The sequence below is a fragment of the Syngnathus acus genome, chromosome 3 (assembly GCF_901709675.1).
Source record: "Syngnathus acus chromosome 3, fSynAcu1.2, whole genome shotgun sequence".
NCBI classification, from domain to species: Eukaryota; Metazoa; Chordata; class Actinopteri; order Syngnathiformes; family Syngnathidae; genus Syngnathus; species Syngnathus acus.
This window is the reverse complement of record NC_051089.1, coordinates 12,654,270-12,676,679: the sequence shown is the minus strand read 5'-3', so window position 1 is coordinate 12,676,679 and position 22,410 is coordinate 12,654,270. Positions and strand designations below refer to the sequence as shown.

At 42.5% G+C, this 22,410-nt stretch overlaps 1 protein-coding gene across 12 annotated transcripts in view; it reads right to left on the bottom strand.

The window, feature by feature from the left end:
- baz2ba (bromodomain adjacent to zinc finger domain, 2Ba) overlaps positions 1-22,410 on the bottom strand; it is a 76,294-nt gene that overhangs the window by 19,022 nt on the left and 34,862 nt on the right. For 8 of the 12 annotated variants that reach the window (XM_037248420.1, XM_037248414.1, XM_037248424.1 and 5 more), the window contains exons 3-14: positions 14,841-15,017; positions 7,905-8,096; positions 7,649-7,810; positions 7,132-7,319; positions 6,839-7,030; positions 5,716-6,327; positions 4,135-4,891; positions 2,753-3,019; positions 2,086-2,146; positions 1,878-1,986; positions 1,159-1,260; positions 336-558 (exon numbers count right to left, since the gene is read on the bottom strand). In XM_037248420.1, coding sequence (XP_037104315.1) covers positions 336-558; positions 1,159-1,260; positions 1,878-1,986; positions 2,086-2,146; positions 2,753-3,019; positions 4,135-4,891; positions 5,716-6,327; positions 6,839-7,030; positions 7,132-7,319; positions 7,649-7,810; positions 7,905-8,096; positions 14,841-15,015 — 3,040 coding nt within the window. In that variant the 5' untranslated portion in view covers positions 15,016-15,017. Of the gene's footprint in view, positions 1-335; positions 559-1,158; positions 1,261-1,877; positions 1,987-2,085; positions 2,147-2,752; positions 3,020-4,134; positions 4,892-5,715; positions 6,328-6,838; positions 7,031-7,131; positions 7,320-7,648; positions 7,811-7,904; positions 8,097-14,840; positions 15,018-22,410 lie in introns of those variants that run through there. The other 4 variants (XM_037248419.1, XM_037248421.1, XM_037248422.1 and 1 more) reach the window with 2 other exon arrangements.

Here is a 22,410-nt window from a genome sequence, read left to right as displayed (position 1 = left end):
GCATTGTGTCGGCTTTGTTCTTTGAACAAGGTGATGTTCATGCACGGCTCATTTTGTGCATCAGTACAAACATCTATGTCTTGAATTTGAAAGAAATCAATTTATTTTTCACTAAAGATGGGTTCGGTGAATGTGCATATGAAACTGGCAGGGTTCGGTACCTCCAACAAGGTTAAGAACCACTGTCGGAGACGTTCATAAGGTGAAGAAAACAAGAAAAACAGCAACATGAAGGAAACAAGGAAATATTAGCAAAGTCAATTGGTACTACGAGTAGTTTTGCTGCTTCTTTGATGATTATTTTCTCAACATGACCCAACAGATAAGATACTGACCTTGAGCTTCTAATTTGCGCAAGAGTTTGACCTCACTGGGACTGGGACCTTCCGGGACCAAGGGGTCGCCCACATTTGGGGGTCGGCCTTTCCTCCGCCGGTTAGCTTTGGCACTGTCGCCTGCTAACTGGCGTTCTGAATTGGGGGGACGACCCCGGCGGCCCTCCATTGCCAAAATGTGAGGAATGACTTCCTCTTCATTTAACAGGTTCCACTGTAAACCCTGGAGAGACGGGAAATACATCCAGAGAGAGTTTGGGAGGGGAAAGTGGTGAACAACTTGTTAACATTCAGGAAGAATTTAAATAGGAATCAAAAAAATCAAGAATGTTTCATTGGAAATGTATTATTTTAAATATGTAATCAATGTTCTTGTTGAGTTTTAGGTAGGTATAGAAAGCAAGAAACATGGCAACACAGGCCACCTGTGGAAGTGAGGTCATCTGATTATTAACTAGGCCTCTGCATGATTCCTGTCCCTGCCCCTTGCTCAGCCTGAACAGGGATCAAGGAGAGGGAGAGAGAGAGAGAGAGTCGGGAATGCCATTTGAACATTTATTCCATATCAAGGATGCCCAACTTAATATTTGTGTGCTTAGTGAGACAATTAAGGGCACAAGTAGAATGGTTAGGGTGTACCGGTAGAATGACTGTGCCTTATTATTAACGATACTCTTAAAGCACAGTTCTTCTACTAGTGTCTTACTTCTGAGTGCAAAGCACTTATTAGTTCCATTGACCTTAAGATGGATATCAGGGATACCAATAAATGCTCAAATTTCTTTTCATATAAGAGAGAGGGAGAGAGATGAAAGGCATTCACCTGGGGTCCTTCTCTGGCTTCATAGAAGTCACCAACCCTGATCTTTGCACTGAAGCTAAAATTATCACGCGTGATGCCACTTATTCCATTTCTGGATAGATACTACAGAAGAGAAAATAATAAATGGCGTTGGTTTAGGCAGAAAAAGACGAAATTGGCGACATTGAAAAGCAGCTGGGAGGCTAGACTAGGGACGGGTGGGAATCTACAGTTACAGTGCATCTGTGCAGCCTTGCTAATCACGATAAAAGCTAGAGGACAGTAACAAAAAGAGCAAAAGCTCTTATGGAAGGAAAAACATTTGTGACCTTGGGGTGCACATTTCAGGCTCTTTCTTACTTCTCCGTGGACAGACATTCTTTTTTAACTGCCTGCTGACTGATGGATGAGCAGTGAGTGGGTACTACTGAGCAGTCATTTTTTTCTATTTGGACCACTGTACTAGAGGCGGTTTGACAATCGCTGTTGAACCAAATAAACATTAACTGCAACGTGCAGTACAAATGAGGCCAAAGCTGTGCATCCCAACACGAATCATTAATCATTGCTTTGTGAAGGGAGAGGTGAGGAAAGTGGCACAAAAAAAGACGCTAAGAATAACTTCTTGCTATTAGGGTCACAGGAAGCTGAATGGGAGTCATAGGGGTACAAGTAGCTTGGGCAAATGTGGAAAGTGGGTCAAAAAAAAAACCAGTTTACATTGGTTTGCTTGAGCATACCTTCATCACATCTGGGTATTGTCTCAGTTTCTTGCCACATGGTGCGTAGTAGGCTACATCCCCCTGAGGCCGCCCTGACATGTTTTTGATTCGCGTTTCTCTCCGCCACCTTGGTTTGTGATAACAAGAGTCATGAAAAGACATTAATTAAAACATCAAAATAAAAGCAAGTGAAGTGCTCGACAGTACGGATTGAAATGACCCGTACCCCAACTCCAGAGGCGTCATCAAATCCTTCTCATCCATCACCCGCTTCCTCTTTCCTAAACCTGTGGGAAAATAATTTTACACCTTATTTTACTTGTATTGGCATCACTCTGAAAAAAAGTTCTATTGAACATCCTAATCTTAATGTGGGCATTTTATTGCTAAACTTTGGGACTTTCTCGAGATTGAACGAACTGAACATTTAGTTGTTTCAATCGGTAAGCAATGTCCACATTCTTTTTCGAAAGTGCCTTGACATTAATTTACAGCACATAAAATTAGTAAATGAAAAAGGTAGGAAGAGAAATGGCTCACAGCAACGCCTGCTTTAGCTACAAAAGTCCTACTTTCTCTGGAAAGTAATCTTAATCCACTGATAGAGCTGTATCAGAACAGTAGTCTCACAGGCATGCCACTACAAGACCATGGCTTTCTCCAGTTACTGCCTTCTTTCTACTTTTGGAAAGGGACTAATTCCTCTTCAACATATTGTGTTATAGAGCACAGGCAAATGCTTGAATGGAATTGTGCAGCTTTTCTTTGTATATAAGGCTTTAATGATGATAAAGTGAACATCTCCTGCTTGCAACAAGTCAGCAGGAGGCACCAAACCAATCTTCATCTCTTTTGTCCCCAAACGAGTCTGCGTTCGATATTTCATACATTACCTAATGGAGAGACTAGGCTGTAGGAGGAGCCAGGAGAGCTGTGATAGGCCAAGGCACTGGAGCTGGTGACAATAGTGGGCGTCTTGATGACCTGGAGATTGAGAGGGGAGCAGCTGGTGGCTGTGTGATTGGTTGAGGTGTTCAGTAGTTCTGGGCCTTTGATATGCCCGCGGGGAGTCATTTCCTTCTTTGACGAGCTGGATGACAGCGACTTGGATTCCTTTACTTTCTTCCCAGAGATGTCACTGTCTGAGTTGCTGTCAGATTCTAGACAGGAAACCGAGCACAAAGTCACAATGGAGTACAGGGAAGCTATTACAGGGTTTTGGCGCTGTAAGCATTTATGGTTTTTTACAGTATACAGACAAGCAACTAATATTTTGAGCTAGGGAAACAACCAATGTACAATGTAAAGCCTCAAAACAATCATCTCAATCGATGGGAATATGGATCCATCACTCCTCAATGGGTCTGTGAAGTTACAGTACTTCGGCAGGAACTGGGACATGCTGTCACACTTCTAAATCCCAAGGTATAAACATGCTTGATTTGTGGCAAGAACATCACACAAAAGCTATAAAGGAATTGTGTAGAGCACCCTGCAATGACTGCACGATCAAGAGTTTGCGTTCAGTCCACGGGGAAAAAAGAAAAAAAAAAAGTCTGAGGCGGAGATTCCTTAAGCAACCCCAACTTAAGCCATTAATTCACCAGCTATGGTTTTCCCACAGACATGACAATTGTGAATATGCAAATTCTCTAGAAACGATTACCACTGCATGTCATGATTATATTCATTTTCAACATTTAAATTGAAGTGCAAAGACGTGGATAATAGTGAACCGCAAACATGTAAGGATGCAATAATTGCTCAAACCTATCTTACGAGGGGATTTGGTGGACAAAATGCTCCTAATAGCTGTAAAAAGTGAAGAAAAATAACTTGTGAATGAATGAATAACAGATCATTTGCCACTTTTTGGAAAGTGTGAAATTTCATTTAATAGCCTTAATTTTCAAAAGAGTTGAATGGCTTGCTGCAGTCCATTGGAGCAAATGGATGACACAATTTGACTTTGGATCTAGTCGAGGCACATTCCGCAGACGATGAGAAACAACATTTTAATTTTAGAACTAGAAGCTCAGTTTGTTGGCTGTGCAAACATTGCAATTTGAGGAGTTTTGGAAATTTTGGATATTTGAGAAAAGTAACAAGAACTGGTGTTAATTAAAACTTTATCCAATAAAGAAAGTACAGCAAACTTCAAATAAAACTTAAAATTGACATTTGTTAGAAACAAGCTGAAAGGCTAGTAACATACAAAAAGAACCACAGGTTAAAGTGCTCTGTGTCGTTTACTACTGCACATCAAAGTACCAACCTGACAAGCTGTCATCAGAGTCGTCATCCTCCTCCTCTTCCTCTTCTTCTTCAAGGTCATCATCTTCATCGTCGTCGTCATCGCCTGAGTCGTCAGATTCCTTATTAGCGGGGAGACCAGCCGCAGGGTTACAATTACCAGGAATCCCCACCCCAGGAATGCCAACACTGGGGATGCCGACACCTGGGATCCCGATCCCTGACTCTCCTCCATGAAACAAATCCACTAAAGATTGTACCAAGTGGTTCTGAGAGAAGCCTTTCCAGTTTGCTAAAGGCCCTGTTTGTCCCGGTCCTTGTGCCAAGCCTGCTGTCTGACCCTTGCCCTTTGGAGTCTTGCTCTTTCTGGATCCATAGCTCGTGACATGAGGTGAGGTAGTAGGCGGCTGCGACGGAAGCCCAACCTGGGCACTTGTTTGGGTCCTACTCGCCCCTGTGCTGAGATTGACAGGCATTGACCCGCCGTCAGAATCGCACTGAGGGGACTTGCCTTGAGAGGCAGAGTTTTTGCGAGGTTTGGTGATGAGGGCCAAAGGTGCGTCCTGAGTGGTGCTTTGGATGACTCCGTTGGGGTGATTCGGTTCAGGAAGCCCGAGCAGGGCGCTCGAGAGGAAGAGGTTGGAGTGATTGTTCTGGGGTGGAGGAAGAGGCAAAGCGGGTGGCAACGGAGAAGAAGACAGCGACTTCCCCTTGGGAGACTTGTTTGGCCCCTGCTTCCTTAGCTCAGCTGGGAATGTCTGCCCTTGGGACATGAGAGTCTGGGAACAGGAGAAGAGGAGAGAGAGAAAACAAGAAGAGGCAGCAGGGAGTTGGGGAGGGGAGGGTGGCAAAAATGAGAGGCACAATGAAAGGTCAGAAGGAAAATGGAACAAAGTGCAGTTGCTTGAGCTGTCAGTTTGTATCACTGTTGATTGTTTGAGCAGCTGACTAACTACAATGCAGACCACTGGTACAGTTAACTGAGAGGGAGGGGGGGGTCCTCTACAATAACCGCAGGCATGGTGCTGCGGAGAATTCAAAAACAAGACACTGGTTGTCTTTCTAGAAATGCCAAATATCCACTTATTTGATTTGACAATCTCAATGATCATTTGCCCCCTGACATCAAGCTTCCTTGTGTCTGTCTTTCAGAAAAAAGGTTACATTTTACCATTGTACTTTCAACTAAATGTGATATGAAGTGAAACAAATCAATTTCATAGACCATGAAATACAGTAAAGTGCTGAGAACCACAGGGGGAATTTAGGCCACTGAGCCGCTATGCTTTGAAAACAGAAAAAATGGGAAATGAGTCACACACAATAAGATGAGCTCATTGGGTTTAGCAATTTGATTGTGATGCTGCCATTCAAATGTAAACCAAGGAACATGATAGTCTGAAAAAAAGATGAACTGTGTGAGTGAAAGAACATTTTTTGATTCGGAAAGTGTGTTTTGCATTAAGGTGTGTAGGAGGAGTTTTTAATATGATCTCTTATCACTGGTGGCTCTGGATCATGTAGAATGCGAAATAAAAATAACAGTGTGATTGCGTTGCTTTAGGGCTTGACGTCCTCAATTCAATTGAGTTGGTCGGCTTACCTGTTTCAGTCTAAATTCATTGATCTGTGCAAGTGAGTCTTCAAGCAGTTTCCTCCTGTTGTTGGCTTTGGCACTGCCCGCAGTAACGTACTGCGGTGGCTTGACCGAGGACTTGTGGGGGCTCGTTACAGATGAGGTCAAAGTGAAATCCTTCGGGGAGGTAGACAGCGGGAAGGCCGAGCATGGCGGGGAGGGCACTGAAACGGGCTTGGGGGAGGAGGAGAGGGCGAGGGGCAGGTGCTGTGGGGAAGAGGAGGAGGGCAGCAGTTTGGGACGTTTGGGAGATGCAGAGCTGGCGAGCGCATTTGGAGAGTGGGTGAGGGCGATGGGGGAGGAAGACGGCGAGGACTCCCTGTGGGACTGGCTGAGGAGTGCCAGGGACTTTGAGTTGGCAGCCAGACCAGTGGACTGGATCACACTGAAATGTTGTTCAAGTCTGGATCTGGAAGAGTGTATAGCCAGTGGTGAGGTTTGGGACAGGATCGGGGGAGACACTGAGTGGGCTATGGGAATGAGGCTTGGGGGGTTGGAGGGGGCTGTCTGCATGTGGTTGTCCTGGTCTTCCGCTGTGTGGAGCCCAGAGTCTGTCTTTCCAGTAACTGGTATCAGAACCTGGAGAAGAATAAAGAAATCTTGAACAAAGTAGTCCATTTTGATTGTGTTGCACTTTTTTTTGGTAAAAGTCAGATCCTTTATGTGTTGCCCGGTTAATCTGATCCGTCCACGTCCTTTAGAATCAGTAGTGCTGGTTGTTGTAACTTAAAAACTGTACAAGGTGTAGGGCTGTTTCACTAACAAAATCAGATTTAAAATTTTGTCTTCTGATTGGCTGTCCAAAGCAAACCTGCTTCTGCCAGATTTGACTAGCTAAGCCAAACTTGCTACAGGCAGGTTCGACTAGCTAAGCACATCTGTAGCCCTATGAGCCATTTGACTTCTTTTAGGTTTTTGCCATGATATTAGATAAATACTGATTCTGGACTACTCCAGCTGCATGCTCTTTTCATAAAGTGTAAACATTGATGGTAGTGGTGGTATTAAAAAGCAGATTAATTGATTATTAGGTCCCTGATGAAGTCCCCAAATGTACAGCCCACCATTGATGTTTATCATTTATATTCACCTTTGTTTTCTTCTTTAGTTGTTTCTCAGAGTCTGACAAATCATCGTCCTCGTCTTCGTCGTCGTCCTCTTCATCATCCTCCGCGAGGTCCTCCAAATCACTGCTGAGGGACCCGTCGCTTGAGCTGTCTGAAGATGTCCCTGTTTCACTGTTACTTACTCCGGAAGCCTCTCCTGCCTTCCTACGTTGCTTCTGAGAAAAGACAAAATAATCATACTACATACGTACGTATGATCTACATTTAACATGCAGTATTGGTGAACTGGTGAAATTGTTAAGACCCAACAACTTACCCTTTCCTTAGTTTTCAGAGCAAGTTTTTCCACCATCTTAGCAGGGCTATTCTGGCAGGGACTATTGGAGGGCTCTGCTTTTTTGGTTAGATTGGTCGAAGCCTGGACAGGAGTTGGACTTGCGCAAAAAGTCCCTGGCCGCGTTGTGGGCGGGCAGACACTGCTGCCGTTTACTGCGCCATTCACCCCTTCAAAGATAAAGAATGTGTGTTTCACCTAATAACTTTTCAGAGAACGTGGATACACAATCTAATAAAATATCTGGAACCAAATACAGAATGGACTGAAGCAAATATTGATTTGCGCATCTAACTCATCAAACAGGCTGGCTGCAAAATATACAAGGCCAATACTAACGGCTGACATAATAAAAGAGAGTGACATTGAAAGGTGGGGGAAAGAAGATTACGAGAGGAAAACAAAAAAGGGCTGTGTGTGGCTAGACGCCAAACAATGAATTTGTCTTGGAAAAAGGAAAAACTGATCAGGGAGCATTATTACAAAATGTGTCACATACCTTTCGGTGGCTCTTGGCTATTCTTGCTGGGCATTCTCATCTGAACAGGGTTGGCGCTATGGTTTGGCTGAATATGAGGGGTAAAGAATGGAGGGAAACCTATGAAAGACGGAAGAAAGCTGGCGGCTCCACGCCCATGGGCTTCAGCAGCTCGCCACCACTCTGTCAAGGAGGGAAAGAACACCACGTTTACAACTCAGGAGACAAATATCAGTCCTTATGTTCCAGTTCTTGCACCCCCACCCCTCAATCTTACCAGACAAGGCTCCAAGCTGGGGGTGGGCAGCCAGAGCAGCTGACATGCCTAGAGAGCCAAGGCCTCCAAACTCTGGCCTGCCCACTCCAGCAGTGTAGAGGGCCCCAAAGGCTGGGTGGTTGACCAGAGGAAAGGCACTTGACAATGTGGAACCAATGAAGGGCTGCTCTCCTGCTGCTCCAAACAGACGGCCTGACGAAAATCAACCAAAGTGGAAGCTTTCAAATGTGCTCAGAAGTAAAATTAGGCCTGCCAAACATGGCAAGTTTCAAAGTTGGAGAACCTTCCATCTAAGTACAATACAACGACAATACCCTTCATTTTACAACTGTTTTCAAACATTTGTTGGCTTAATTTGTGTTCAGCATATATATTTTAATGAGAATCATTTAAGGACAGTTTTATTTTCCTATTTTGTTGAAATTGAAGGTTTGTTAGCAAGCCATTTTCAACACTTTAGATTGGTCACTAATTTGTAAAAGTGACACTCACACACCTCTGGACTGACCAAAAGAAAGAATAGGAATATAAAGAAAAAAATACTAAAGTCACCAAAATGTGACTTATGCGGTTTTTGCCCCAACGCCAGCAATATTTAAGCTCATGCATATTGTTACAATGATATTCAGGCTACTTTTTAGGAATACAACCACTGTGTATTTGCAGAATATGTTCGGTCTACTAAAATACACCAATCATTTCTTTTTACATGGGACTTGCATATCCGGATGATATTCAGGGAGGTAAATAAAGATAATGTTCTACTTGTATTAAGAATTAACATTCTAAATGGAATCTGCAGAATTTGAGGGCATTGACGTACTGCATCAGTATGAAAGATTTCACTGGTCGAAACGGTTTATTATCATCTACTATTGTGTGCTGGTATGTCTTCTGAGTTCCTAAATGTCAGAACATGTGAATGCAACCAGTTATTTTCTGAGAGGGCGAGAAAAAAAAGTGCGCGTGTAACCATTTTCCTATCTTTTGGTATTCAATTTCAGCACAGAAGAATACTTCATCAACATCATCGTCGGCGAGACTTTTCGTGAGCACGATCATTTCCGACAGGGGCGGCTGCCACGTATTACCTCCTCCCGGAGTCAGATGCAATTTGGTGTGAGCATATTTCATGCAAATTCAATTTCTGCTCTAGAAAAGGAGAGCACGCCTGCATGATGCCTCTGCATAAGCAAGTAATACACATGTGGGGGGAAAGTGATGACGGAAGTAAAGGAGTGCGCTGTGCAAGGCGCAGATGAATATATCAAACTCATACACATGCACACACTAAAACGTAAAACGCATTCAGAGAGCTGGAAATTTATTTATTATTTAAATAGCTGCATTATGGCCATTTACAGTATAGTATCGTATAAAGTCCTCCTCTGAATTACGACTAAGTATATTATTATTGCTGCAGTGTACAGGTGTTGATTTTTTTTTTGTCAAGCCTATTTAATCCAATGGTAACAACATAGAAGAAGGGAAACGCACTAACATCGTGGCTTGAGCAACCAGTTGCAAGCCATGAGCCAGGGATAAACGTTTCAAATAGTTTAAAGCTTTTTTATAATTATTTAAAGTAATTTCGTATTGTGCTTGGCATTTTGAGGGCATGAAATTAAGTACAAAACAAATTTGTACCGGATTCCGTGTTTTCAGGTCACATAAAAAAGTACTTCAATTTAAAAGAAAAATCGTCTCTAAAGGAAGATGCCTAACCCCAATAAGTCCAATAAAACCAGGATCCCTTGTAAAGTTCAAGCATGCTGGTAGACATAAAAAATATCTCTGGTCTGATGAAAACGGCTTTAATGATCAGACAGTAACATGCTGTATAATTTGGCGGCAACCGTGACAGCGTTATATGATTAAAAAGTAATTTCATTATGTGTTAGGGAAAACGGTAATGCAGGTACGTAATGCCATTACTTATAATGCCACTACTACAAACACTAGTCCGATCATTCTATCGTGGAGGTGTCCAAACCCAGAACTCGAGGGCCACTCTGCGACCTCAAATGATCACGATCATCATATGGCTTCTTCGGAGCTTGCTGATGAGTTGACCATTTGACCATCGGGTGTATTGACGGAGGGAGAAATGTAAATAAAACATGCAGGATAGCGGCCCTTGAGAACTGGAGCTGGTCATGCTTCCACTCATGCACTGAATTGTCCTTCTAGTGAGCACAAATAAAGCATATGGACCTTAAGATGGATATCAAGGATATTGAAACTCAAACGAGTGTCCATTGTATTTCTTAAGCAACAATCAGGGTTGAAGGATGAGTGTGTCGCCTTTTGAGTCTGCTCCAAGGCCCTTCTTGAGCACGACAGCAAAATCAGCCTGGTGAATGTCATTAGAATACGCTGAATATGTAATGCAAGCCTCAGCAGCCCGGGTTACGGTGAGTAAAGATAAACGACTGCAATGCGAACCGCGCAAAAGGCCAACATATGCAGCACTGGCTTACGCCTGCGGTGCCCACCCTTCCACATCAACACCCGCACCCAGGCACCCTCCCTTCGCAGGCAACACAAAGTGACATCTGCAAATGCCTCTTCATTATTAATGTAGGCTTCCGGAAGGCGAATAATTAAATTGAAAAAATTTAAAGTAAGGAAAGACACAGCTAGGATGTACCTACTCTCTCACTTACTCACTCACTCGCTCGCTCACTCCCCCCACTCACTCCCTCCCTCGCCCTCGTTCTCATTCTGTTTCAATCCTCCCTCCACTCTGACAAACTGCACCGCCCGCTTTTTTCATGTTTGGATGCTGCCGAAGGGGGATTAATTTGTTGTTTGTTGCAGTCAATCAAATTTCCACAGACAGATTTAAGTTAATTGCATCCGTGAGTTGATCCCAGAAGGAGAGCGCTATGAGCACAGATCAGCTTTTTATTCTCCAAGTGATATCCTCATCAATGACACAGGCACACAGAGAGGCGCGTGCATACACCGTGTGTTCTCGTCTATCAGTGTTCTTTTTCTAAGTGTAAGAGGCACATTGAACCCTGAATCAAGTCATAATACGGTATCTCTGATGTTACCTGCATTCCATTTGACATTCTTTTGTGTGAGTCTGTCTGAGAAGAGCCTTTTTTTCCTTTTAAGAAATAAATGACTTGACGCAAAAACTTTTCATCTAAATAGGCATCTGGTTCATAGTACAGTGGTACCTTGACTTAAGAGTGACCCAACTGACAAGAGATAAAAGCAGTAGGGGTGTTAGATGGTAAAATAATAATAAATAACAATAAGAGTCATCACTTAGCAATCAACAGTGAAAGTGAAATATAAAAACGGCTACATGTTTTTTTATTGCCACTCGCAATTTACTGCCAAATTAAACATAAAAACTAATCTGCCACGAAACAGGATTCATGTTATGCAGTTACTGAGTCACTTAGTTGAGAAACTCTTCTTTGTGTCTCTATGACTATTATGATATAGCCACCCAATGGCCAAGGCACAGACCAACATCTAATATATATTTTCAAAGTATTCATCATGGCAGTCACTTATATGCATATTTACCATATTTTTCGAATTAGTATTCTAGAATTCGTATTTTTTTAAATGAAACAGCCCCGCGGGTACAACAGCTATTCAATGACGCCCCCTGACCACGGTTGCCGTAATGCTGGGAAGCGATGTGACCTTGTAATTTACTAGTCATACTAAAACCTACTGAAACTTTTTGTCAGAGCACTGTGTACAACCAGTATGGATCAACAAATTCATCAATTGATCCATATATAAGGCGCTCTGCATTATAAGGTGCACTGTAGTTGTTTGAGTAAATTTTAAGTTTTTAAGTGTGCCTAATAGTGCGGAAAATACGGTAGGTATCAGAGGGATGTCTGAGTTCCCGTCTTTTAAAAATTGCAGCGGTCTCGGTCATTCATGTAATCGTTGGGAACTACCAGTTACCATGTTGGTGACCCCTACAGAGGACTGTACTGTGTGAAAACTTTGTTACGTTTTACGTCACTTGAAAATAGCTTTTGCACCCTCCCCTGTTACTTAGCAGAACTTAATTTTTGCCATGTTTCCTTGTATTGGTTTATGATTTAATTCTTTAATTCAATGTTCATCAGAAAAGATGGATAAATTGCAAAATAAAGCAACCTGCAATTTCACTGTGATGCTATAAATGTAAATTGATGGTGGCCAAAATTCACTTGTAATTAATATTTTCCCTCCTAATATAGAGCAAAACTAACTTAGAAATTAGGGCACTTTTAAGTTAAGATATGGCTGTATTTAGCTTTAATTAAACTAAAATGCCACCGGAAAGCGATGACTTTACAGAAAACCTTTCAGCCTAAATGGAAAGCATCTGGTCGTGTATAGTAGCTGCACAAAAAGGGATATTTTACAAAAGAAATGGTTTGCTTGCAGAAAGTTCATAGAGCTAACCTCGCATTTCATTTGATGCTCTGCCTAAAATCGCTTATCTCGAAAATCTGAGCTTGCGTAATGGCACAGAGGGATCAGAATGATGTATAATGCATGAGAAAGGAGATGTTTTAATGGCATCTTCTTCAGCCCAATATTGAGAGGACAAGGAAAAGCAAAAACACGGTGCTTAATTTTACGCTTTCCTTCCTTTATCTTGTAACAGAAAAATTGGGTTCTGCTCCAGGAAAAGCTGGATGCATGCAAATCCCTGTCCAATGTGATTTGCTGCGTGTGTGTGTGTGTGTGTGTGTGTGTGTGTGTGTCTGACGTCGATAGCAAGAGATTAAGTGAGTTGGGGTGAAAGGGTGTGCACAAATCATTTACTCTTTCTCAAGGGATAATCAAAAATACATCTTGAAAAAGTATGTACACTTCTCTAATGAGTCAACAAGGTGAGCAAAATACGGCCCGTGGGCTACATGCCAGCATAGACAGCAATACGAAAGGTTTGTTTGTTGCGTTCATTTTTTATAACTAAAATCCATAACTAATTTTCCTAGAGCACTTAACCTCACTGGGTATGTGGCTGTACTGGAGCCTTACCCTGATGACTTTGGGTAAGAGGTGGGAAACATCCCGGACTGATCGCCAGCCCAGGCACACATGGGGAATAAACTGAGGAATTTTGCATTTGTCTTAGTTTCTTATCAAATAATTGGTTAATTATAGTCAAATAAACAACCTTACTTAATGTATTGGTACATTTATTACGTTTTGATCATTTGAATAAATGTTTTATTCATTACATCAATTTAGCCATTTCTTCCTAAAATCATTTAGTTAAAAATGTCCTAATTTTTATCTTTTTTCATTAATTCATTAAATATTTAAATGATTTTTTATTGGGAGTAAAAAATATTATTATAAACCATTTTACAGATAACTTTTCATTTTATTACATAACTACAATCATTTACACTTAATTTCTGTAAATAAACTATAAATATTAGATTTAAAACAGGAGAATGATTTATTATTATTATTTAATCATTAAAATAAACTGATAAACATTTGTCTAATTTGGAGAACCAAAGCCCTTGAGCACAGTGTGCCCACCCTTGCAAAGTATTGCACCCATGTCATATGCATTGTATACTAAGTGAGTGAAAAATGTTAAATCATGCAGGATGAGGCGAGGCGAGGCTCTCTCTTTCTCTTCCCCCCCCGTCAAACACACATTTGCGAACAGACATACTGCCATAAACATACTATATGCACATGCACACACATTGTCGTGCTGAGCTCGACTGAGGCAGCTGGAGCCATCGAGCTGAAGGTTGTCAGGAGACATGGCCAAGCATGTGTGTGTTTCTCTCACACAAAAGAAGCCCATAATTGTTTGGGATTCATTAATGCAGCAGCTTTTCAATTGCAACCAAAGCTGTCAGCAAGGGGAATATAAATGCTGGTAGTTGGGAAAGAGGTGTATTCACATTCGACTAACTGTATAATTAATACGGCGGGAAACTCATTCTCATGCTAAAGAAAGGAGGATTCTGAATGCTATCACGACATGAAGGTGACCACATTTGTCACTTTTAATAGTTTAGAATAGTGATTCTAAAATGTGGGTTGTGGAAGAATCACATTAAATGTACAAACTGTGCAGAATTGAAATCCAGTATGACGCATTTGTGACGTTCAGTCATATTTAACTTGTAAGAACACTACATTTGCATTTAACCTTTAACAACTGTCCACCCAATCGCGCAAAACAGTTTCAGACACCCCAAAATTAGTTTATTTAAAACATTTTGACTCATGTGGAAATTAATTAGATGTGTTGATTTGATTGAAGAAAAAAAGAAAACACGCACTTTTATATTTGTTTAACAGTCATCACGACCCATTGACAGTACGATGTATGATGAATATGTTCTGGGGGGGAAAAAATTAATCAGCCGACTCTGGCCTCATCCTGTACCTCTAATTTTGAACACATATCGGCCCTATACATCCCCATGTCCATGAATGCATGACAAATGCTTGCCACTTATAGGTCTTTTGCCTCTATCAGTTGCTTTTCCTCGGGCGTGGTGGTTTTGTGGATACAAAATTAGACGGACAAGCTAAAGATGCCCTATTTTTTTTCCACACTTCATATTTATCATGTCACAATGACTGTTTCAACAAATTTGACAAGCAAAGGATTTTAAAAAGAAAATTCCCTCTTTGAGGACATCTTGAACATTATTTAATGAGAATATTGATGAAATCACTCGGAGCGGTTTTATTTTGCTAAATTCAAGCAGTGTTGCACATTAAGTGAGACGTGCTTAAAGTCACAGGGGCTTAGAACAATGTTAAATTAGGAATTAAACCTTTGCCTTGTTTTTGAGGACGACATAGGTCTGCTAGCTACCGTGTTTGTTGTACGTGCGGCGTGACTTTTGATTTGACTTGTTTTATTGATCAAACTGACCAATGATTGACCCGGGACAAAAAAAAAAAAGTGTTTCTTACCAGAGGTGCTAAGGGTGGATCCCAGAGCCGAGGGGCTTGGGGCCAGGCTGCTCTTTGAGTGGGGAGCGGGAGATGACGAGGAAGAGGAGGATGAGGAGGAAGAGGCCGCAGGGGAGGAGGTGCGCGCAGCAGACAGGGTGGGCGCAGGGGAGGCCAGCCGCTCTCCAGACTCCATATCTGTCAAACACAATCCAATCAACGGGGTTACAATAGCAAAAACACACGCACACAAACCTTAGTGCATACACACACATGCAAACGGACAGACCTGCACAACATTTCCAGCGCGTGCGCGCGTGCCTGTGCACACACACACACGCACGCACGCACACACACACGCACGCACACACGCTGACACTTTTCCTTTCACATCTCACTTCCCCTGAACAATATTTCTATTTAGCCATGCTCACTGCCTCTCAGCTTCTATTGATTCTATGCGAGCTTGCAAGGAGAACATCAGTCTAAGAGCCAATTGCGGACAACAAAGCATATTTTGACTTTTGGTACACGGGAAAACTGCAGCTGTCCCAAACGCGGTTTCAGCTTTCGCTCTTGTGTATGCTGAGATGTCTATGATTTAAGGTTCCAAAAGTCTATAGTCATTTTAGGGTAATGTTCAAAGATGGAAGCCTTCATGGGCAAGCAGAACTCTCTTTTGCATTGATGTCACCTTATGTTGAAAAACAACATTTACATTCATGTTTGTATGTCAAATCCATTGTAACATTTCTAGCTTGGGGGATTTAGTGTAATGGCTGAACAAGGACTTGAATGTTCTCTTTCAACAATTTTTAGGTGATCTTATACATAATAGATACACAGCAATTTTGGGAACATAATTACTGCCATCCTTTCCTCCCATTAAAATGAAAGGAAATGCCAGTAACCTGTTCCTGCGGCCACCAAAAGCATAAAAGAAAATGAATTACAATGTGTTTGAAAAAAACTAATGCATACGTTCAATAATAGCAATGATGTTCGAGAATTTAAAGATTTTTGCAACATTTTGTCAATTTGCTTTCCTTTTTTTTCCCACGCTCACTCATTCTGACTCTATGCTTAATGCACTGCCATCTACTGGTAGAGTGAAGCAGAATCCTCAATCAATGTTTTGCTCGCAACACCAAAACAAGTAAATGAATCAACAAACACAAGCTTGCAACTCGATACCACAAGTACACCGAAAGAATCCAGACAAACTGGTGATATCTGTGATACGCTGGCCTTGACTAAGAAATTCCACAAAGAGATCTTCTGTGGCCTTCGCAACAACATGAAGAGTTTTTTAAAGTGACGGACGCATTACTACCGCATCAGTCACACTACTACCGCGCCAGCCATTATCAACCCATCAGCAACAGAAACTCTCACAAGAAGAATTTCGTCTGCCAAACATCCAACTGACATTAGCCAACTTTAATCTGCTTCCGTTTACAAAAGCAAGGTGCCCACACAGTCGCCAGCGCGTGCAGCCAAACATATATGAAAGCGGAATCCAAACATCAATTTGCGTGCACGCATGCACCAACACGCACAACACACACACACGCACAGTCACCTCCCCAGTCTCACACGTCAACCTGACTCTTTTCCTGTCTTCTTTTGCCACATCCCTCTGCCTGACACTAATCCAGCAATGGAAATCCCCCTCAAAAGCGCAGTTTGCAGATTGTGTTTTACAGGCAGGCTTTGTTATTGTGTCATTACATATAAACAGTCTCTTCCTCCATCTCTTTTGCCTTCCCCCTTTTCCGCCACCCCCTCCCTACCTCCCTCTCCTCTGCAGAGCCACTGATTAAATCTCTGAGACAAAAGCTGCTATCCTCTGAATATCAAGTATCAGCCTTTCGCCAGGAGCAACACTGACAAGAGAGAGGGAAAGAGGGGGTGAGAAAGAGGCGCAGATGACAAGGAAACCTGCTGCAGTCCACAGGGAGGAGGCTGCTGTGCCGTTCATCTTGGGCAGCCATTGCTGCAGTGAAAAATAAAAAAAAACATGGCGGTTGTCTAATTATGAGCAAGGTCAAAGGTCCTGCAAATCTCGCCTCTCGCGCAAGGTGACAGTGTGAGCTAAAGACACAGATTGGCAAATAAATGTGGCATACTAGATCCGAGTAGATTTTAGAGTAGATGAGTATGAAAAGTAGATTTGTATGTCAACATACCTTGGAAGGACTTTATTTTCCAAGTCCAAAGCTCTCTTTTAAAGCCATGTCATATGTCTAAGAGGTCCCATGAAGGAGACTAGATTTCCCAAGGACACACAATGACGGAATATCGGCCTGAATCTAAAAAAAAATCTCTTTGACAGACCAAAAGTAATTGGATTTACATTCAGGATTCTGATGTTTACATCCCTATATGAATAATAATAAATAAGTCCTTAATCTGACAACAACAGGCCAAATGTTGTAAATGCCTGTTCTTTTGAGCCGGGGGGACAGCTACATTAGCGTTATTGCAACTAAAACTGCTGACATTCTTGACACATTCTGTTCAATGGAGTCAGACTCCACTAGAAAAATTGAGACTCGGGTGGGGGGGGGAAAAAACGTTCCTTTTCAAAAGAGTGATGTCAGTGGCAGCTCCTGAAGAAAAAAAAAAATCATGTATCAATCCAAGTGTGATGAAGATGGAGGGGGAACGGTGGCCCTTCATAATTATCATAATGTACAGGAAAACAAAAGGCTCGTGTCTCAGAGGACGAGCAAGCTTATGTGGTGTCAGCTGCTAAGTGAAGCGCATCATTCCCTACCTTTTTCAGAGGAGAAAAGAGAGGATGCTTAAGGTGGAGGACAACAAGGAAATGGTATTTTGCCATGGAAAAAAGACAGATGAAGAAATAAGACCAAAGCAAACCTGTATTTTTTCGATATCTACACTGACTGCTTCGCCTTGTCAGAATGTGATGATGTGAATAGAATTGATTCTCCTCCCTAACAAACAAGAAAAAAAAGCAATCCCTCCTTTGCAGGGGTGGAAAGCAGCGCTACCCTCCCCCTCATCTGCTCTCATCTCTCAAAGGGCCTCTTTCTGGGGATGAGAGATGGCGAGAGAAAGGACAGCAGGGGGAGAAAAGAATGTGAGGCCAGTCCATCTTCCTCCGGCGACCACAAACTGATCACTCACTGCAATTAAATCCAATAACAATAATACCATTAGGCTCGGCTGTCTATCGCCAAACACGCCGATTGCAACACTAATGCAGTGCCAAGGTATTTAAAGATCCAATCCTAACTTAATTATGAGAAATTAAAATGGATTTAGCATCAGAATTAGCTTGATTTTATAGGTAATTAACAACACACACTGCAGTGGCCAATGCTACAATATCTGTGGGCTGCTAAATCAATTTGACTTGAACAGCGGCAGCCAATCAACAAGAAGCGCTCTGAGCACGGACAGCAGCTTTTGCAGTTGCAAGGAGAAGGGAGAGAATTTATGCTAATGGACGGGCTATGATTTATAAGGTGTGTACCGGTGCGCCACCAGTAGGCTTACAACACATCGCCCAGCTGTCAATGCATGCGGCTAATAGTCGCCGGGTGCAACGGCCCTTCAGGAGATTGTATTGTTATAAACAGAACTCGGTTTTATGGTTGCATGTCCGCTTCATCTGAAAGAGGTGCACAAAAAGAAGAGAGTGTTGGCGGTGTGATGTCCTTTGCCGCTTCCAATGTGGCCTTGCAAAATATTTCTTTTTAAGTTCTGCATTTGGGGTTGTCACAGTTAACAAAACTTCAATTTTATACTTGCATCAAGTCCACCTGAACAACAATACCATGGCTAAAAGAGCAATGGAATTACGGACATGTTTTTTTTTTATTATTTGAATTTAATGTTGGACACTGGAGAACATTAAAATAATATTTTTTTCCACAGCTCTTTCATGTGGTGACCCTCCATGCTTGCCATACTGTTGTGTGGGGCCCTGGAGACTGAATAAAAAACGATGTGGTCTACCACAGTCGAGCTATGCCAACATATGCATCAGTGCTGAAAAGACGTGATGGTGTATCATTTTGACGTTGATACCACTATTATATGCAAGCCTAGTTGAAAGGCCGTCTTGCATGCACGCACACAACAATTGAACAAAATAAATTCGAAAGCATTCTCAAGTCCGTCACGTGTTCCAACCTCAGACCCTCCCTACCCCCGATCAGCGTCTCAGGCCTGTCCCATTCCCTCTTTACCCTTCCAACAATTACACCACGCAGTAACACAGAAACACACAAAACACAGAGTAGCAGATGGCTGATACTAACTGAGATAATCCGCCAACAGAGTCATCAGCATGGATCAGCGGTAATCAGAGTGTGGACACAATGTCTCTTCTCCGGCCGTAATGGAAGGAGCGCTTGGGAGGGAAATGCATTATTCCGTGTGATGCCCTGACCCCATTCGGAGACACACGGTGGTGGTGGCGGCTTACAGCTTGCTTGCTTTCTGCACTTTACTGCAGCTGACACAATGGCATCATGACTGCATCTGCTACAGAATCTCCTTTGACTTATGGTGATTGTCATACACAGACAACCGAGCGGTTCTGTCCAGTCCTTTGCCCAAAAAAATAAATATTCAACAGTGTCATAAGAGAGTAACATCTATGCTAATTTCCATTAGCCTGTCTATGGCTTTTTGCACTATGTTTGGATTATGCCAGTCACCCTCTAATAGATGGTTGAGTTGCATTTGGATGTTTCAATACATCAGGTTATATTCTCGTGCTTTATGGGTCAGTTTTACAGTAAACTTCTTCCGGGAGTGATAAAAAGTTGGACGCCAACACGCTTTGCTCTTATTTGGTGAGCTGTTGAAGTTGGATTGTTTTAGTGGGGCGTGGCACACATGTCCATAGAGATGTTTGATCAGCATAGTTTAGTTGTCAATCACCCCTAACTGACAAAGATCACCTTCCTTATGGCAACGGAGTGTACAAGCAAACGTGTCTGACCCCTTTTCTCCTTCTCCTCCCAGCATGCGCACACACACACACAGACACACACACACACACACACACATACACACACACACAAAACAGCCACAGTGTGAGAGTATGTGTTCCATTGTACAACATCCTGGTTTGTTTCTTGCGACATCTTTTCAACTGTCATTGAATTAACTTCCATTTCTGACTAACAGGCCTGCATCGTTTTTTTCTAATACAAACCGATAGTGTGTAAAGTTTCAAAAATGATGTCTACAAAAATCTGACAATATTTACTGATGAGGCTGAATTTTTCTCCCTTTTGATTTATTTGTCAGGTTCACAGTAAACGTCAACAAGTGCCGAAAAGCTTGACAGAATGATGCTTTGCCTTCTTATTAGAACTGCACGAGTCCTCTTTTTGTTTCCTAGTCTCCTATTTTATGACATAAGGAAACTTAAAACCACTGAAAATATGTTAACAAGGTCTCGATATTACATATTTTGTACCCTCTGCAATAAATAGGTGTTTAAAAAAAATTAACACTGAATTATACAGTATGGTGTATGACCAAACCACAGGCAAAAAAAGCCAGTCAGCGAGTACAAAGAGCCTGCATGCCCCAGTGCGGCGGCCTGTATTGGCGTCAACAACTAGTGAGTCAGGCCCCTCCCAGAGCCTTACTCCTCCTGCCCAGTGACAGATGGCAGTGCGGGGCATGATGGGGATGGGCGTCATCGCTCACCACTCCTCAGCTCGCCTTGGCTGCGCTGCTGGCCACAGGTCGTATTACAGTCACACCAGTGTCCGCCTGTCTGCCTCCATGTACCGGTGGAGCTTACCACACTAGAGCTTCTTACTTCCCGGCTAGGGCAAAAAGGTAATGATATGATCCGGATCCGGCGTGAAAGCATATGGGAGGGATGTTCCCAGCCGCAGGATTCAAGGTCCCCGTTTGTAAGGCATGGCTCAATTTCCCTGTAAGGGGCTTTAAATAAACTATAAAAAGCAGCAGCACACCTTTTCTTTCTTTTTTTTTGAAACGACAAGAAATCGGCACTTGCCAAATGGCTTTATTTGCCTTTTCAAGTGCACTGTGATTGCCAAAGGCTGGAATCAACACCCCAACTCAACATCCGTCACTGCCGGGTTCCCAGTGACAATAATGTGATTTTGGGACATGGTGATGACTCGCTGGAGAGGAATAAGATAGGCTTGTCACATTGCGTTTGATGTCAAAACCTATGTGTGACAGAATAGTGTTACTCAGCTCCAACAGATATAGCACCACTCCCATTTCCTGTCCATAAATAGATGAGAATGAGCCAGAAGTGAGTGTGTAGTGTATCCGCGCATGCCTGTGTGCGTATGCATTTATGCGCACAAACACACCCATAATGCACCATTTTAAATATCATGCAGTCAGCTCAATAACAAATTCCCATCTCTTACGCTCATGCACATCTGCATCCAGCCAGAGCTAATTATTCTCCCCATGGTAACAGAGCAGGGTGTTCGCATCAACAAAACAGCAATGTGCAGCAGACAATCATCCCTGATGAATCTGCTCTTCTCCCTCTGCTTGCTCCTCGCTCATCTGACAGCCTCAACGCTCATTACGCTTCTACAGAATGAACGTGATCTCTTCGCCACATTTGTCTACTGAACTCCGTCATGACTGATGCGCACAACACCACCATCCCAGCATTCAAACACGGACACGCCCACGCCTGTGACAACACCCTTCTTTCATTTCTCTTACATGAATAGAATTTAGTACCTGAAACGTTCTATGGCCCCCATTGCTTATATTGCACAACTAATAATTGATTCAAGGTTTTGATGAAAAGACTTGGACAATGAGAGGAAAAAATAAATGATTTCTTTAAGTTAACTTGTAATGGGCCAACATTTACAAGTGATTTTTCTAAACAAGTAGCCCCAAGTTTATAAATGATGGTACACGGGCCTGGCAATGATGACTGGGCTTTGGCCCGCCTACACATACACAGTGACCATCCGCGTAAGACAAAGTATTAAAACAAGAACCCGCTGTCCATTAGGGCGTATTATCTGTACAGAGCGGACCCAACGGTTCAATATTTGCCCTAAACCGTAGCACCCTAGTCTTTAGCGGTTTGTATTTCTAAATGATCGAAGGGCTGGCTTACCGCCACTCGCCAGTCACAAGAAGGAGTCATGATTATTACCTTTGACCAGACTTCTTTCAACGCCACATATCCTCACATCTGGCTCATTTCAATGCACTGTGAAAATTGGTGCCGACCTCTACCAGAGCCATTTTAACGTAGGCTGCCACAAATTTGAAATATAATGGTACATAGGATGGGTCAATACATTTCCCATCTATTCGGGATGACGTTCTTCAGCCAAAACATGACTTAAGTATTTTTTTGTATCCCATTTTCACTTGCGGCAGCCGCAACCTTTTCAATGGTGAAAACCATTAGTGCGCCCTAACTAATGCCCATAAAAAACACACACAATTTAAGTGCTCACTCAGATTAGCACCAGTACAGGCTCCAAGTCTTGTAGACAGACACATACAGTATTTCATACCCGAAATGTTTTACATACTGCAAATGGAAAATGCGATACAAACAGAGCACAATGAA